Below are 18,062 nucleotides of genomic sequence, written 5' to 3'. Positions count from 1 at the left end.
TATAAGCATATATGATTAATCAAAAAAAGATCTGTTTTGAGTTTGTTCTGTCTCTGTCTTAACTCACCCTCAGCCCAGCCAAGATGTAGGGTACAAACTCCAATGTTTGTTTCTTCATCAGAACATTGGAGAAATTAAGCATTACATCACTTGTTCACCAATGGATCCTCTGCAGTGAATGGGTGCCGTCAGAATGAGAGTCCAAAAAGCTGATAAAAACATCACAATAATCCAACTGCTAAATTTCTCAAATTCTGTTCTGATGAAGAAACAAATCTACATCTTGGATGGCCTGAGGGAAGTTTTTTAAATACTATTTTAAATGAAACTATAGAGAACTGCCATCAGGAGATTTAGTGCTTTGTGACCTTGTAAAGTCTTTCAGGAATTCGGTCCTCAGTTTTTTCCAGAGTTGAGCCAGTTTTCTCTTTGACCAGCAGAGGGTATCATTAGGTGATAATGAGGCAACTTCACCATGCTGGACATGGAATCAAATATCTTGGTAATGACTGCCGCTCTGTGCTCACTGTGACCATTTCACATGAAAGAAAGAGAAAAAAAGAAAGTTAAAGTTGTTATTGTTATTTATCATTATTCATTAATATTTTATGAATTGTTTATAATTAATTTACCGTGCTATAAGTTAACCTGGAAAGCAAATATGTAAATGCAGATGATATAACAATATAAAACTATTGATTTGTGCGACAGGCTATTGCAATTAATAAGCAGTATACATTTAACATTTAAAACACAAGTGATATTTATGAAAATATAATAAATCCCACTTGATATTCTAAAAAAAAATAGCTGATATTTATTTTTAAAACATTAACTTTTATTTATCGATTAAAAATATTTATTATTAGGTTTTTGTATAGGCCTATTAAAGCATGATGTATTTATAGCCTAAAGGTCTACTATTTTTTTAAAGATATTACTGAATTTCTTTATACGTCCTCATATGTAATACTGACTAAACTAGAGCACTACATAGTAGGCGTTGATTGCAGTCGCGTCGCGTCACTCGCGTATACGTCGATAGGACTCTGCACTGAACTCGTGTACCCATGATGCTGCGGGTTTGTCGAAACTTTGACAGGCACGGAAGAGGATACAAGCAAGTTAAAGCGAAAACACAAGACATCATCTACCACGCTGTGTTTAGATATGAAAATGCCTGAGTGTCGATAGTTTTGCCGTGTCAGTATGCGGTGCTGCTGTCAGCGAACGCTCGCGGTTCAGGCGCAACTTGCACGCGCAGCGGAGCTCATTGAGTGACAGGTAAGCGCTGGTTAACAAACCGAGACCTTTCAGTCTGCATGGGTAAAACTTTTCTGGGGGCTAGCTGGTGTCTTGACCGTCGTCACCTAAATTTGTGAGTGGGGGGCCACCAATCCCAAACGTTTCGTGATATCTGTTTCATCCCATTGAAAGTTAATGAGCAACCTATCGCACCATGGAACTGTTTGGCAAGCGCTGTCTGTGTCGCGTAAATTGGGTTGCCAGATCCTTTTATATTACATGCTGTTTTAGGCTACTGTACTTGGCTACTATGATAGGCCACATAGCCTCTGTTTTGTTGAAAACTCAGGAAAACAAGCAACACATCTGATTAAATATTTAATGCTTTTTATATTTGGGTGCAACCACCTTCATAGGTTTTCTCTAAAAATCTCTTTTACATTACCCTTCATGAAAATGTCAAATATTTGTAATAAATAAATATTTAATATTTTGTTAATAATTTAATATTCAATTTAATATGAAATAAATACATTTATTATATTGTATATTTTTCTAATGAATATTTTATAACTAATTTTTTGCACACCATACATCTGTTCGTAACGGCAGTCATTTTGTTTTTCTGGTGTTGCCATTCACTAATAAGGCATACTTAAAACGATTTTTTTTTCTACAGTTTTGTGTGAAAAAGTTGATATATATGTTTTAAAGAAAATATAAGTGATCCAATAATATATTATACTATATAAGTTCTATAATATGCTAATGTCCAATACTATTCCTTACATGATGGTGGGTTAAAAGTGCAAAGTGGCTTTGTAAGATTGTTTTATTGATCAGATTGGATTGTTATCTTCCAGCACACAATCTAATTGTGAAACACAGTGAAAGTGAATTGGATTCTCAGCGCATTTAAGTGTTTGTTGAGTAACGTGCTGAATAGGGATCAGTTCAACTGTAACAGTGGCTGCAGTGTGTGAGTGAATAATTCATTTCTAAGCTATGATCCGTAGCCGGTTTGAATTTGGTTTCCTTTACAAATTTTGCATTTCCTGGGGCAAATAGTTTAAATTTATTTATTACCAGTCACAACTAATTAGTCTACTGTATCTTATCATGAAGCAAGTCTTTTATTTGGCTACTGAGATCCAGTGTCATGTCTAACACGGTCAATTTGCACTGCGTTTTCTCATCATGGTCTGGAAATCCTATTCCAGTAATTATAGCAGAGAATAATCAAATCCTTTTAAAAGCTTTTTTTTTTCAAATCTGTGTCACACATCATTCCACCAAATATAATTATAGAATTTAGTTCCTTCCAGCATATGTTTTCAGAAAGTAGCTGGTTTTATGAGTTCTTTTGGACTTTGATGACGCAAGGGTTAGTTGCTGCAGGAATATACCATGATCCTACATTCAGTCTTTGTGTCCGTTGACACAGGCCGGTATCTGTCAGTCTCTGCTCTCTCTAGAACACAATAGTTTATATTCATGACATTGTTTGGCCATTGCCAGACTGGGTTTTGTTTTGTTTGTGATTTTGTTTCTTTGTGCTTTGCTAACTTTGAAGGTTTTTTGGGTTGTTTCACATTTTTATTGTTGATATCTCTGTCCTCAGTTTGTCAGACATGGATCATAAGGATGTATTCGCAGCATTGCAGATGGTATGTTCGGATGTCATCTTGGCTCTTAATGGATCCCGCAGCAATTCTTCAAATGCCGACGCCACTGATCGTCTGTTGGGGGTCATGAGGCAGATTCAGGAGCATGGTCGTGCTGTTGAACCCTTGATTACTGGCTTTACTGCTGTCTATCACCATTTTGATTTGGATGCACAGACTCCTGGCAATGGATATCGGACCTTAGTCAAGGTAACTACTGGTTCATTTAAAAAAAAGTTGAGTGCACAAAAAAGGGGATTTTTATAGGTTGAATAACTTTTATTTTATATTTGTAAATTAGGGGTTAGATGCAAATAAAGGCATGTCATAAAATACCTTTTCAGCTGTGAAGATATTTGTTCTTCGCTGTAATCTAGTGGTTTAGTGGTATATATATATATAAAATTGTAACTTTTAACTATTTTTGAAATTTTCGGATCAGAACAGAACCCACGTGAACACAAGAGGCTGGATTTATCGCATGAACCAATCATAGCCTAACATAACCAGTCATATCCAATAATATCGCAATGGAGGGACTCCCGCTGTAACTTTACCTGCTGGTGTCGCAGTTGGACAATGTTTCTTTAGAAAAACAAGTGATTTATACACTTTTTAATGTTATATTTTGTAATATTGGTGTCATTTTATTTTTGTACTACAATTTTTTTCTCATCCAATATTTTGAGGAGGCACTGTCTCCCTTGCCTCCTCGGAGGAAATATATAAACAGTGTATATTTATAAATAATTGTACAAATATTCGTAGAAAATTTAGAGACCATTGATGTTTTCTGTTTTCCATAGGTGGTCCATTCCTGCGTCACAAACATCCTTCAGAAGGCCCGTTACATCGCATCGAACTACAGTGGAGCATTTTTCAGGATGGACCATAATATGGCGGAAATAGAAGCATACTGTAGTGCCCTTTGCCAGCTACGGGCATTGCTTTACCTGGCACAGATATTACTTAATGACAATGCTCATGGTCAGCTCTATTCACAGGAGCAAGGGGGTTTAAGCGAGCGGTTTGTGGAAGAGTACACCTCCATGCACAAAGCTTGTTTTTATGGTCGCTGCTTGGGCTTCCAGGTGAGATAAAATTAATAGTTCTTTTGCATAAAGACTTTTTTCTTTAACAGTACTAGGAACCTCCCATGAATAAAAGATTCTATCGTTTCACTGGTGCGTGCCGTTTATGACGTATGCAAAATGGTTCCAGAAACACAAAGTCTCTATCTGTTTGTCTCTGCTCCAAGTTTTCCCCCTCTCTCAGGCCATTTCTACAGACGGTGGTCATCAGTATGGTGTCCTTTGGTGAAAACTACAAGAAACAGCAGACTGGTTTAGGTAAGTGCAGACTCAGATAGGGTGCATCATAATATTAGGACTACATGATTCATTCTTTGATGTGTTTATGTCTGTTATTCCCATAAAACACTGCTGTGGGGAAATTAGTCTCTTACAATTCTCACACAATTACATATCCATTTCGCCAATGAACTTTGATTTATTTACAGGCATTGCTGCTCTTTCTTTCTTCACATCTGGCAAATACGTGGTAGATCCTGAGTTGAGGGGGACGGAGTTTGAGCGCATCACTCAAAATCTAGATATGCAGTTTTGGAAAACCTTTTGGAACCTTACTGAGACCGGGCTATTATCAGTAAGTACAAGTATGTTGTGTGCTTCTGTGAGAACAGATTAAACAACATCAGTACCTTGTTATATTGTTCTTGTTGTTAAACTGTAGGTTTGCAGTGATATTTACAGTACTGTTCAAAAGTTTATGGTCAGTAAGATTTTTTAAAATATTTAAATAAATCTCCTATGCTCCTAACAAAAATACAGTTAAACGTATTGTGAAATATTATTTCAATTTTAAATAACTGTTTATTCTTTCTGAACAAATATACTCATTTCTTTTAAAAAATCTGACTGACCCCAAACTTTTGAATGGTCAGTTGAAATAAGACAGTATGGTTTCAATTATCTTTTTTTCTATCATTTTTCTCTTCTAAAGAGTTTGACAAGGATTGCTTCCACTGTGGTGCAAGTGAATGTAATATTAACCATACCAGCTGTATGTCTGAGTTTGCCACTGGCCTCTGACCCCAGTCTCTCAGTCTCTGTGAATCCTCCAGTTGCACACTGGGGCCCTGGGCCAGTCAAAGTGCGCTTGATCTCACACACACTCCGACAAGGACAGGTTTGTGTGTTTCATGAAAAAGAAAGAATTTATTACATATTTTTAAGTCAAACAGTTAGACTTTGAATGATTTTCTTTCAAACAGTAAATTCTGCCAATTGTCCTCCACATTCAAACTTTTCCCACAGGACAGTGCAGAACTGTTGGCCCTTTCTCGTCCCGAGGGGCCTCAGCTCTCTCTGCCAGGGGGTTTCAGTCGTCAGACAGCTCCTCTTTCTCCAGGCCTGCTCATACACTTCCACGGTGGAGGCTTTGTTGCACAAACTTCAAAATCACATGAGGTATGGCTGTGGCAGTTTTACCTCCATATATAAGGTTTCTTACCTAAATGATTTCGTTGTTAAGTTTTTGTTTTTTTTTTGTTTTGCTGAGACCCTTTGTGTCTTTTGCTCTCTATTGTAGAATTACTTGAAGAGCTGGTCAAAGGATCTGAATGTGCCTATTCTCTCTGTGGATTACTCATTGGCTCCAGAGGCCCCATTCCCCCGGGCTCTAGAAGAGTGTTTCTACGCCTACTGTTGGGCCTTAAAGAATTGCCACTTGCTGGGTTTGTAAAGCACACTCCTCTCCAGATGGAATAACTAGTATGCAGACACTAATTGTTTAATGGGGATATGCTGCAGTTTTAATATTTACATGCGCTAGTCAATGATTTTATTGCTGTCTAAATAGAAAATGATATACATTGCAACAAATTAAATTGCAAATACAAATATTCTACTCATCAAGAAGTGTTTCTTGAGCAGCAAATTAGCGTATTAATTAGCATATTAATGATTTCTGAAGGATGATGTGACACTGAAGACTGGAGTAATGACTGTAAATAGAAAAAAATGACATTATAAAATGAATTAAAATAGAAAAGTTATTTAAAATTGTAATTATATTATACAATATTACTGTACAGTGCTGAACAGTATAATACTGTACAATTTCAATAAAATGCAGCCTTGGTGAGGCTTCTTTTAAAAACATTTAAAAAATCTGACCCCACAGTTTTTAACAGTAGTGTATAATAATTATAAAATATTTTGTAAACTTATTTTAGATGAAGTATAACGTCATACTACAAAACTTCCCAAAAGTATTTGGTCAAATGCCCATAATTTGATGGCTGAATCAGTTTAATTTTTAAATGTAATGACATTGAAGTTTTTACCATCCAATCAACTAGTAGGAAAGCCAGTAATAACTTATGCAACACAAAAATGCCATGTGAGAAAATTATTTTCTAGTGAAATAAATGTTGATGTGAAGAAGTATAACTTTTATTTAATCTCCATAGAACCATATAGCCAGTCACAAATCCTATGAAAAGAGGGAAAGAACCATTTGAACTTTATTTTTACCTTTAGGTGTGTGAGCATACTAGTAGGTGTGGACATGACAAGCAATCCATGCCAACCATGCCTCGGGAATCTCGAAATGTTGATCTTGCTTCACAGGTTCGACTGCAGAGCGTGTTGGTTTGGTAGGAGACAGTGCAGGCGGTAACTTGTGCATAACCGTCTCTATGAGGGCAATGTCTCTCGGTGTACGTGTTCCTGATGGGATTGTGGCAGCCTACCCAGCAACTCTGCTAACAACAGACGCCTCACCATCCAGACTGCTCACTTTAATCGACCCTCTGCTGCCTTTGAGCGTGCTCTACAAGTGTATCGATGCCTATGCTGGTGAGCTTTTGAGTCAAGTCTTGTTACTTACAGCGCTTATACGGTACAGATTGTTTCAAAACAGCTTTATCTACCGCACCTTCATGATTGTACTGTTTCTTGGTCACTCTCTCTATCTCAGGTTCGAGTTGTCAGTCAGTGCAGCCAGCTCAGCAGATAGACACCTTGGCCGCTTTGGGACAGGACACAGTAAAGTTGTTGACTAACTTCACCCAAGGAGCGACAAATTGGTTTCAGAATTTATTAGAACCAAAAGCAGCAGCAGCATCATCCTCTTCAACCATACCATCAAACGGTCCTTCACCTTCCAAGTCACATTCTGTAGAGAAACCACAGGAAGTCCAAGAATACCCAGAAAACTTTGAGCCACTCCGGTCTAGGTGTCTGGTGGATATACACACACCTTGCACACCAATAATGAAGAACCCATTTGTTTCTCCTCTACTTGCTCCGGACAGTCTTCTCAAGGGGCTTCCACCAGTACATATAGTGGTAAGACCTAATGAAAATGCATTTCCAGGAACAATGTTGAAACTATTATTTTAATGCTTTGATTGTTCTTCTCAGGCTTCTGCTTTGGATGCCCTGTTAGATGATTCAGTGATGTTTGCCAAAAAGCTTAGGAATATAAACCAGCCTGTGACGCTCACTGTGGTTGAAGACCTTCCTCATGGCTTCCTGAGCCTATTTCAGCTCTCCAAAGAAACCCAGGAAGCATCTGATATATGTGTGAAACGAATCAGGGAAGTCTTCCAGCTAGAGGAACAACCTGCTGATCAGAGGCAGCCGGGGCTTAGTTAGACAGTTTAGGCTTGGGAAAGTCCTGATGGACCACCAAGGTCCAAGAAGTTCCAGGGATCTAAATAACAATAAAGTGAAACTAGTTTTGACAAGAAATGTATTTAAAAAAAGAGGAGTCAATCCACCAGCTTAACAATCAATTGTATATCCATCTTACAATACCAAAGTTTCTGCACCAAAGTGCAGTTTTTTCATCAGAGTGACTCATTTTTAGGTATTCACAATTACTATTCACTGTTGTGTTCTGACCAAACTGAATGTCTCAGCATCCACCAAAATTTCACCATTGTGCCTGTAGTGATGCAATAAGATCAATCCTAGCTGCTTTTGCACTGCAAACTAAAATTTTTTTAAGTAACTGCACTGTTGATTTTAAGTCACCATTTCTGACTTCTTATTTTTATCTGAAATGAAAATGGATTGAATGTTTAAAGAGAAGGGTGTTAAACACACAGCTTTAGTTTTTCTCTCGTTTAAATTTAGTAAATCTTTCTTTGTACCTCATTATTGGTTATTAAAGCAGTATAAAGTTTATTCTACAGTTGTGGGCATGTTTTGTGCATGCACTCTGTATGGTGTTTTTAAAAAAAACTTAAATTGTCCCACATAAGGTGGCATTTAGTCCAGTTTGGCTCATGAACTGAAATTACTTTGACACCCCTGCTTGTATCATAATGTCAGCTATAGCATTATTTGAAAATTAATTTGACAAGGATATTTGCGTTATACACCAGACAAAACTTTGAGGCCTTTGAGGATGCGGTTATAAGCTTTTACAGCATTGTGTCTGTTCATAGAGTACTGTTGTCTACACGTGAACCTTTATATTAATTATATTAAGGTTACCTCATCATTTCTTGAAGAAGAACTGGCCAGATGCACCAGAAACTTTCGCTGTGACTTGTTACCAGTTCACGTTTTTATGCAGTAAACTAAACAGCTGAAGGGTGCTCATAACCATAACCAAATTAGATTCAGACCTGTACTTTTTTCTTATAACACCAAAGATGTTTGTTCTATACTGTACATTTCTGAGAGGATTTTGATGAACTGAATGTCAAATGCAATAAATAAATAATCCACTATTTTGAAAGCAACTTTGTTTCCGGTGATGTTTTACATTTTGGCCTATATTTTACAAAATGCAGTTAGCCTATTGTTACTACAAGAAAAATATGGTAACTTGATAATAAGTACTAATCACTTATTTATAAGAATTTCAAGTAACAGAAAGAGTGAGTCTGAAATCATTAACTGTTAATTTATTAATATTATTCTTGTATTATTTCAATATAATTCATATTAGTTTTATGTTTTGTCTTGTACTATTAATATTTATTATGACTAAGACTGCCTAAAATACACAATGGATACCACAGTAATTAAGGGAATAAAGGCATACATTCAAAGAAAGAAATGCAGTAAATAAACGCATGTTTGATAGTCCTGTGGTCATAAGAGCCTCCGTACCGTTGATGGCAGCACCTCATATGAAGCCCACTGACGTTCAATACATGTCGACCGTGTTGACAGAAATACAACAAAGAGACGAGCTGCTTGTAGCGACATGATATATACAACGTTGATTACCAATTAATTTACCTCACATATATGGCAACATAGGATACTGACATTGGTAAAGGTAAATGTTTGGTTTTAACTATCGGATATTACGCAGTAATGTTATACGTTTAGCCTAGCTTAGCACAATTCACGTGCCAACTAAACTATTTGATGTCGGTCTGTTTGGGATTATGTTTTGCCTGCCTGAAGTAACTAGCAAGTGAAGCAATATTTATATTATTTATGTACTGGAAACGATTATCAGTCTCAATCTTTGTAAGTCTGAAATGCTTGTGTTTAAAAAGTTCAAGCCAGACTTTTATTTCATATTGTAGAGTTGTGAAGGGACTGACTAGCGTCATTATATTAGCTCGTTTACAGGTTAATATAAAACATTTGGTTTGAACTGAATAGTGATTTGTAAACAAGCGAAAGTAAATATGAATGTAGTTAACTCTATTTACCACCTGTCAGAAAGTAAGGCTGTATTGATTTATTTATATGTTTATTATACAGAGATAAAGTTGTACTGTCAATGACACTCACAGTAAAAGTGCCATGGTAATTCAATGTTATTACTGTAACTATAAGTACCTTAAAGTACAACGTAAATACAATCGATTTTCAAAATGGGAAACATTCAGTATCGTGACAACAAGGTACCTTTTTAGTATTTCCATTTTATACTATGAGACCAATACAGTGCTTTTTCTGACAGGGGAATATTTAAATAAGCAATGACCTATTATCACATCCGCATTAGACAGTTTTATAAAAAATTTAAAAAAAACTTTCTGTTTTCAATAAATTATGATGAAAACCAAAGGCTTACCAGTATAACATAGATGATATAGTTACTACTGTAAAATGGTAATAAATTAATACTGGATTTTTTTAGAATATTACATGTCATTTTCAGTTTGTATAGTGAATTGTCTTTGATTTTCACATTGTTCCTCTGCAGGTGGCACAGCTGTGGGCACAACTGGATGTCAGCACAGAGGAAAGGACAAACACAAGATCTCCACCTAATTTATTATTTAAAGAACTGACTTGTATTCAGCCCTGTTGGACATTTAAACTGCAGTCACCCTGAAGTGTTCTTTTGTCTATTAATGTGCTGGAGTGAATCCTACCTACCAGACAAATGTATAATTTAAACGAATGATCTCTGTGATCAGGACATTTGAGAGTTAAACTGCATTTGAAGAAGAAAAGGTGAGAACTGGCATCCAGAAGACCACAAAGCTCCGTTTGCATACTGTAAATGTTGCAGAAGTGTAGACGAAAAGAAAGTTCTGGTCTAGGTCTTTCTGTAGTTCACATTGCCTTAGCAGACTAGTTCTTTATTACACCCGTCCAGGTATAATTTTCTATACTTTGTGCAGGTTTGCAATATTTTTACACTTAAATATTTATTTCTCTTCTTTTAGAAGAGACCTTGTAATATATATTGTGTGGCAGCATTGCTCTTAGTTATAGAGCCTAAGCTGTATGCAGAATTTGTAAATATCTCATAAGATTCATTAGTGACACTTTTTATTGAGACCTTGTGGACACTGTGAATGGTTTACTAGATCTTATTAGACCATAGGCAGGCGTTAAAAAAGTGAAAAAGAAGTGGCAAAACTTTAGAAACTTAAAAAATGGCAACAAAGATGGAGAACACTGGCCCGGCTGTCATGGGATTGAATACACATAACAGGCAGCTTTTAGGACAGCCTAAAGCCCCCTCTCAATTAGGACCCCAAACTGTGAGTGCTCAGCCTGGAAAGGAGCCCATGGTGACCCAGAAACCAGCCAATGCATCTCAGGAAAGACCTGGTATCAGGTAAGCTTGCTATAGCGTCATATTTAACACTTGTTTGCTTAATTGGAATGTATGTGTGGTATATTTGACATGTATGACGTGTACACTTCTGTTTAAAAGTTTGGGGTTTGTTAAAAAAAAAAAATTCTTTTATGTTTTTGAATGAAGTCTCTTATGTTCACTGAGGCTGCATTTATTTGATCAAATATACAGTAAAATTGTGAAATATTATTATAATTTCAATTTAAAATAACTGTCTTTATTTTAAAATAAACAGCATTGCTCTTAGTTATAGAGCCTAAGCTGTATGCAGAATTTGTAAATATCTCATAAGATTCATTAGTGACACTTTTTATTGAGACCTTGTGGACACTGTGAATGGTTTACTAGATCTTATTAGACCATAGGCAGGCGTTAAAAAAGTGAAAAAGAAGTGGCAAAACTTTAGAAACTTAAAAAATGGCAACAAAGATGGAGAACACTGGCCCGGCTGTCATGGGATTGAATACACATAACAGGCAGCTTTTAGGACAGCCTAAAGCCCCCTCTCAATTAGGACCCCAAACTGTGAGTGCTCAGCCTGGAAAGGAGCCCATGGTGACCCAGAAACCAGCCAATGCATCTCAGGAAAGACCTGGTATCAGGTAAGCTTGCTATAGCGTCATATTTAACACTTGTTTGCTTAATTGGAATGTATGTGTGGTATATTTGACATGTATGACGTGTACACTTCTGTTTAAAAGTTTGGGGTTTGTTAAAAAAAAAAAATTCTTTTATGTTTTTGAATGAAGTCTCTTATGTTCACTGAGGCTGCATTTATTTGATCAAAAATACAGTAAAATTGTGAAATATTATTATAATTTCAATTTCAAATAACTGTCTTTATTTTAAAATAAAACATTCTGTGATGGCAAAGCTGAATTTTCAGCACTCCAGTCTTAAGTGTCACATGATCCTACAGAAATCATTCTAATGTATGGATTTGTTGCTCAAGAAACATTTCTTATTATCGGTGTAATAGAAATATAAATCTTTGTCTTTACTGTCACTTTTGGTCAATTTAATAAGTTAATTTATAAAAAATATAAATTTCTTTCTTAAAAATATTACTGACCCCAAACAATTGAACAGTAGTATATATATTAATATATTGACACACAGGTTTGGTGATGACTGGAAGAAAAGCCTACAGCTCCCCGCTAAGGACAGTAGAGTCAAAACTTCTGTAAGTCTTTTAGTGAAATGTTTTAAACTTTCACTTTTTAAAAATAGTGCAAACAGAATCCCCAACTAATGTAATGTCATTATAAGGATGGCTTGTTTTTTCACCATAACACACGATGAAGAATTCATGTATATATAACATGCGACATGCATTTGATGAATAGTTATTGTTTTTCATTTTGTAAAGTAGAAGTACAGATCTCCTTGTGATCCATCAGTTTCATACTCTTTTCTTTCTCACAAGGATGTGACTGCAACCAAAGGGAATGAGTTTGAGGACTACTGTCTAAAAAGAGAGCTGCTGATGGGCATTTTTGAGATGGGCTGGGAAAAGCCCTCCCCCATTCAGGTAATAGATGCAAGAACTTCAAAACATAGACAAGTTACCAGTCTTTCTGGACAACATGGGTATCCTCAGTGTTTATGCTTAAAGGAATAGTTCACCTAAAAATGAAAATTTGAAGAAAATTTACTCACCCTCGGGCCATCCAAGATGTAAATGAGTTTATTTCTTCATCAGAACAGATTTGGAGAAATGTAACATTACATCGCCTGCTCAACAATGGATCCTCTGCAGTGAATGGGTGCCGTCAGAATAAGAGTTCAAACAGCTGATTAAAAACATAACAATAATCCACATATAATCCACATGACTCTAGTCAATAAATTAATGTCTTGTGAAGTGAAAAGCAGAATGTTTGTAACGAACCGTCCCTTCAAGACGTTTTTAACTTCAAATTGTTGCTTCCTATATTGGCATAAAAGCCACATAATAGTAATAGAGCCATACTATTGCTTTCTACAGTGGTGGAAAAGTCATCTTGTCTGAATCAGGAGAGAAATATGCACAAATCAAGCACCTGATACAAGCGCAAACAGTTCTAAACAAATATGTTGGTGGAGTTTGATGTGAGAGGACAACAGGGAATGAATATTTTTTTGTGTTATGGACTCGTGTTTTGGCCAGAAGTGACCATTTAAAGTTAAAATGCCTTAATGAAATTTGTTACTTGAAAACATGCAGCTTTTCTCCTCACAAGATGTTAATTGATGAACTTGTTTACCTGCAGCCATTGTGATAGTTCCCACACGTGAACTGGCTCTGCAGGTCAGTCAGATCAGTATTCAGATCAGCAAGCACCTGGGTGGTGTCAAGGTCATGGCAACCACAGGTGGGACCAACCTACGAGATGATATCATGCGGCTGGATGAGGAGGGTAATGTTCAGTGATCACCTAATCATAAAGAGATTACAACGTGAACATCTTCTGCAGTAAAAGCATGTTGTTCAAAACGTTTTTTTTTTTTTTTTGCAGTTCATGTTGTTATAGCAACACCTGGCAGAATTTTGGACTTGATAAAAAAGGGCATAGCCAAAGTGGATAAAGTGCAGATGATGGTTATGGATGAAGTGAGTATTGCACATGCTAACTGTACATACCTGTCAGAATATTAATACAATTATAATTAATAAAATGATTATATCCTGTTGCACCCTGTCCCAACTGCACATCTTGACAGAGTTATTTAGGTGTTTATATGTTATCAATACCACTAAGTTTAAACTTCATTGCTTGTTTTATTATAGGCTGATAAGCTGCTCTCTCAGGACTTTGTGGTTATTATTGAGGACATCATTGGTTTCCTTTCAAAGAACAGACAGATTCTGCTCTATTCAGCCACATTCCCCATCAGCGTACAGAAGTTTATGGTTAGAGAAATCTGTGGATCGTTTTGAACACATTTATGCTTTCATTGTGCTCATCTGTCTCTTTCTACATCTGCAGATTTTACATTTATACACTTTGTATCTCTTCAGGCAAAGCACCTGCAGAAGCCCTATGAGATTAATCTGATGGAGGAACTGACCCTGAAAGGCATTACTCAGTACTATGCTTATGTCACAGAAAGACAGAAAGTCCACTGCCTTAACACACTGTTCTCCAGGGTAAAGAGTCCATTTCCTTTAGGACATTTAAAAAAAATTATATTTAGGGCGAGTAAAAATTCATGTCACAACAATGATGAATTCCTCAGGCTAGCCAAGATCTAGATGAGTTTGTTTCTTCATCAGAAAAGATTTGTAGAAATTTAGCATTACATCACTTGCTCACCAAATGGATCGTCTGCAGTGAACGAGTTTAAACATCTGATAAACACGGCATAATAATCCACAAGTAAGCGACATGACTCCAGTCCATTAATTAATGTCTTGTGAAGTGAAAAGCTGCATGTTTCAGCTGTTTTCAGTCTTGTAAACAAAGTTATATACAACATATCTCATATCTTTCCTAAGTTTGTATTTTTTCACTGGAGGATGCAAAGTTATAGATAGAGGACTTTAGCCAAAATCTTTTCACTTCACAAGACGTTAATTGATGGACTGGAGTCGCGTGCATTATTGTGATGTTTTTATCAGCTGTTTGGACTCTCATTCTGAAGGCAACCATTCACTGCAGAGGATCCATTGGTAAATAAGTGATGTATTAAAGTGATGTAATACTAAATTTCTCCAAATCTGTTCAAGTGAAAGAAATCATTTACATCTTGGTTGGACTGAGGGAGAGTCCATTTTCAGCAAATTTTCATTTTTTTGGTGAACTAGTCCTTTTATGCTGTTCTTTTGTGAATTCTAAAAAAAATGGCATTGTTACTACAATTGACATGACCCAAGCACTTGTTCTCTCCACAGTTGCAGATAAATCAGTCCATTATCTTTTGTAACTCTACTCAGCGAGTGGAGCTTTTGGCCAAGAAGATCACGCAGCTGGGCTACTCCTGCTTCTACATTCATGCGAAGATGATGCAGGTACTGTATGTATTTTGCTGTTGTCAGTTCCAGTGTAATTCAGATCTGTTCAGTATGATTTACTAATTTCCGTCAAATACTTGAAACTTGTGACTGCAAACATATTGTGCGTCATTTCATTCATATGGCAGGAATACAGAAACCGTGTTTTCCACGACTTCAGAAACGGGCTCTGCAGGAACCTTGTTTGCACAGGTGAGTGTAGTGCATTATATAGCATCTTACCTCTTTTTTGTGTAATTGCATAATAATAACCTCAACTGTAAAAATGGAATGTATGTTTTGTCAAGGTGTTTCTAACTCAGTGAATTTATGCTCTTGAAACAGATTTATTCACTAGAGGCATTGATATCCAGGCAGTAAATGTGGTCATCAACTTTGACTTTCCCAGGAATGCAGAAACATACCTGCATCGCATCGGACGCTCAGGTGAAGTTAACAAACAACAAAGATGTGGTGGATTAAATTTGGATTACATTATCTAGACTTGACACTTTTATATTAAATAGTTTACACTTTTATAATATGTATAATGTATCATTATATGGTCCCTGTGTTGAATTTGCAGGCAGGTTTGGACATCTGGGTTTGGCAATCAATCTCATTTCCGCTGAGGATCGCTTTAACCTGAAGACCACTGAGGACCAGCTGATGACGGACATAAAGCCCATTCCTGGCAGCATTGATAAGAGCCTGTATGTGGCAGAGTTTCACTCTGTGAACCCTGACTGTGAGGCAGAGGCACCTCAGCCCGGCGAAGGGTCTGAAGCTCAGTAGGAAGCACCATTAGAGAGCAGGTAAAGGCATACAGTTGGGAGACTTTATGTACTTATGTCATGTAATGGGGAAAATAATCTAACATTTGTTTCTTGATCTGAGAATACCTAGTATTGCAATGTCTGTTAATATTTCCATGTTGAATCCGTGATAATTGGACTGACTTTACCATTTGCTTTTTCTAGGGCAGTTGGAGAAACTGAACCAGACTTTTGCATCTGCTTTTGCACAAACCAGTAACTTTTCTGCTCATAACTTTCCTCATCTTTTCCACCTCCACAGTATTTTTCATTTTTTGTTGCTGTCAGTGTTTTGCTCTTTTTTTTTTTTTTTTGCGTTCATTGTACATTTTTGGGGTGGTTATACCCTCTTCATAAATGGCCATACACATTCCAGTTGAGACATGCAAGAATAAAAACAAAACATTCAGAGAAAAGTTCTGTTTGATAGAAAACAATAAACAAAGGTAATGGTGAAAATAGAGCGTAGCGTACTTGCATCATTAGTTGAGAATTTACACACAAACCCTTGAACAAAACCTGTTGAACACAAGTGCCTTAATATATATCGTCTCTGTCTTAGATTAATATGTTATTGCTGTGTTAAAGTATGCCCAAAGACTAAACAGGATTTTGCAGCATATTGGTGCTACTGGATACTGTGAAAGAATTATTGGTATTGATTTATTGATGAGAAGCATTTTCAAATTCTCTTCATATTCAGTCTTCGGCAGCTAGAGAAACCAGCATCCATGGAAATATTGCAGAGCTCAGGATTCAGGTGTCAACATGAACCATTGCACTAAACTGCCTGAGAAAAAAAACTTTCGTAGTGCTTTTTGTAGTTTCATTAGTAGTCACAGACAAATGTACATTTGGAATTCATAAAGAAATATAGATGTAAATTATGGTTTCAAACAGAGACTAAATTTGTGCAATTTGTTTGTATCTTGTGATGTTTTTTATATATATATATATATAATTCTTAAAACATTATATTAGACATTACTAACTTAAACAGGCATGGCGAAACTGGCATAATGTGAAAGATGTCAGACTACTACATGAAAGCTGATTTAAAAATTCACCACAATGCAGTCATTATACATTAGCAGATCCTCACATATGTATGTATAACTATGTTAAATGGTTTGTCAAAAGAGTCTGTTTGGTTTCTTTTTTTTTTCTTCATTTAAAGGTGTAAGTAAAGGTGAGAAGGTGTTTTTTTTCTCTCAAAAATAGCATATTTTACAGTTTACATTTCTTTTGAAATTAATGAATGTATAAAGTTGGTAATGAACGGACTTTACTACATTATTTCCAGCTGTATGTATATACAGTGTATATAATATATATATATATATATATATATATATATAATGTCTGTGTGTGTGTGTGTGTATAACTTTGACAGAAAGGAGGAAAAATATATATATTTTTTATTATTTCCTTTTGGATGTTTGCAAGAGGCTTTTCATAACCTCATGTTGCATTTATGAGATATTTTGATTAAGAGAGTATTTTCATACAGCAGAATTGTAGCATCTTCTCAGTGGCAGCTGTGATTTTTATTTATTTATTTTTTTCTCCAAAAGATGTTCTATTGTGGGACTTTTTTTTTTTGCGCTATGCAGGGATATGTGGCATGTAGCTCAAAGCTTTAGTGTAGAAAGCTCCGTTTGCATGTTTCTTTAGCTGTTAAAACAGCACAGTTCAGGCTAATATGCATTGTGCCGTTAAATTAGGAAACCTTGAGCCAGATTTCAAATTTCTGCTGATGATGCTGTGCTACTCAAAAGATTTGTGTTTGTGTAAGACTATTAGCATATTTCAAAAATCATATTTTAGTGGACAAACTTTAATTCTTTGTTCATTCTGTCATGCAGTGATGAGCTGTGAATTTTTCCTTATGTTTTATATGGTTTATTACAGTTAATGGACATGAGGAGCAGATGTTATGGGGACAGTTGTTTAATGTAAATTTTGTATAGGATTCCTGGAGAGAAAAAAAATTGATGTGTGATACCCTGTTTGTAATTGATGCAAGAATGGTTTAATGCTCATGACTGTGTGTGACTTTGTGAGTGATTTATGTTTTGTTTCAGGTTGGTTTATTTCATTTGAATATAGCTCGAGGTTATAGTATGTATTACAGTATAACTTGAAATAGAATAAATGTGCCATCTGTCCCAAACTTCAATACATTCATATGAGAGATAACAGTAGGGTTTTTCTTTGTGAATGTGGAAAAGTATCTATATCGGGGGATTTTTTTTTTTTTAAATTTTC

At 36.0% G+C, this 18,062-nt stretch overlaps 3 protein-coding genes across 4 annotated transcripts; all 3 read left to right on the top strand.

The window, feature by feature from the left end:
* The first annotated feature begins 1,077 nt into the window (after positions 1-1,077).
* Positions 1,078-17,754, top strand: LOC107748718 (hormone-sensitive lipase-like). Of its 2 annotated transcripts, XR_001640957.1 has the most exons (12): positions 1,078-1,284; positions 2,867-3,119; positions 3,716-4,000; positions 4,168-4,258; positions 4,429-4,574; positions 4,932-5,117; positions 5,246-5,398; positions 5,520-5,664; positions 6,563-6,790; positions 6,912-7,282; positions 7,358-8,062; positions 17,741-17,754. XR_001640957.1 is itself a non-coding variant. In XM_016563666.1 (11 exons), exons 2-11 carry the CDS (start codon positions 2,877-2,879, stop codon positions 7,589-7,591), a joined length of 2,082 nt encoding a protein of 693 aa, XP_016419152.1. In that variant the 5' UTR covers positions 1,078-1,284; positions 2,867-2,876; the 3' UTR covers positions 7,592-8,172. The 2 variants fall into 2 exon arrangements, 1 of the variants encoding a protein (XP_016419152.1); XM_016563666.1 differs by lacking the exon at positions 17,741-17,754 and having other exon boundaries at positions 7,358-8,172.
* Positions 11,254-12,627, top strand: LOC107748742 (probable ATP-dependent RNA helicase DDX6). Its single transcript, XM_016563683.1, has 4 exons — positions 11,254-11,608; positions 12,126-12,189; positions 12,433-12,537; positions 12,622-12,627. The coding sequence occupies exons 1-4, from the start codon at positions 11,424-11,426 to the stop codon at positions 12,625-12,627; spliced, it is 360 nt and encodes a 119-aa protein (XP_016419169.1). The 5' UTR covers positions 11,254-11,423.
* LOC107748741 (probable ATP-dependent RNA helicase ddx6) lies at positions 13,135-17,092 on the top strand. The gene is made up of 10 exons (XM_016563682.1): positions 13,135-13,144; positions 13,259-13,405; positions 13,505-13,599; positions 13,777-13,899; positions 14,008-14,136; positions 14,881-14,997; positions 15,129-15,192; positions 15,325-15,426; positions 15,566-15,794; positions 15,960-17,092. Exons 1-9 carry the CDS (start codon positions 13,135-13,137, stop codon positions 15,772-15,774), a joined length of 996 nt encoding a protein of 331 aa, XP_016419168.1. The 3' UTR covers positions 15,775-15,794; positions 15,960-17,092.
* Positions 17,755-18,062: the final 308 nt, after the last annotated feature.

The sequence above is a fragment of the Sinocyclocheilus rhinocerous genome, unplaced genomic scaffold, assembly GCF_001515625.1.
Source record: "Sinocyclocheilus rhinocerous isolate Xijiao unplaced genomic scaffold, SAMN03320098_v1.1 scaffold499, whole genome shotgun sequence".
Classification (NCBI taxonomy): domain Eukaryota; kingdom Metazoa; phylum Chordata; class Actinopteri; order Cypriniformes; family Cyprinidae; genus Sinocyclocheilus; species Sinocyclocheilus rhinocerous.
This window is presented reverse-complemented; position numbering and strand designations above follow the sequence as displayed.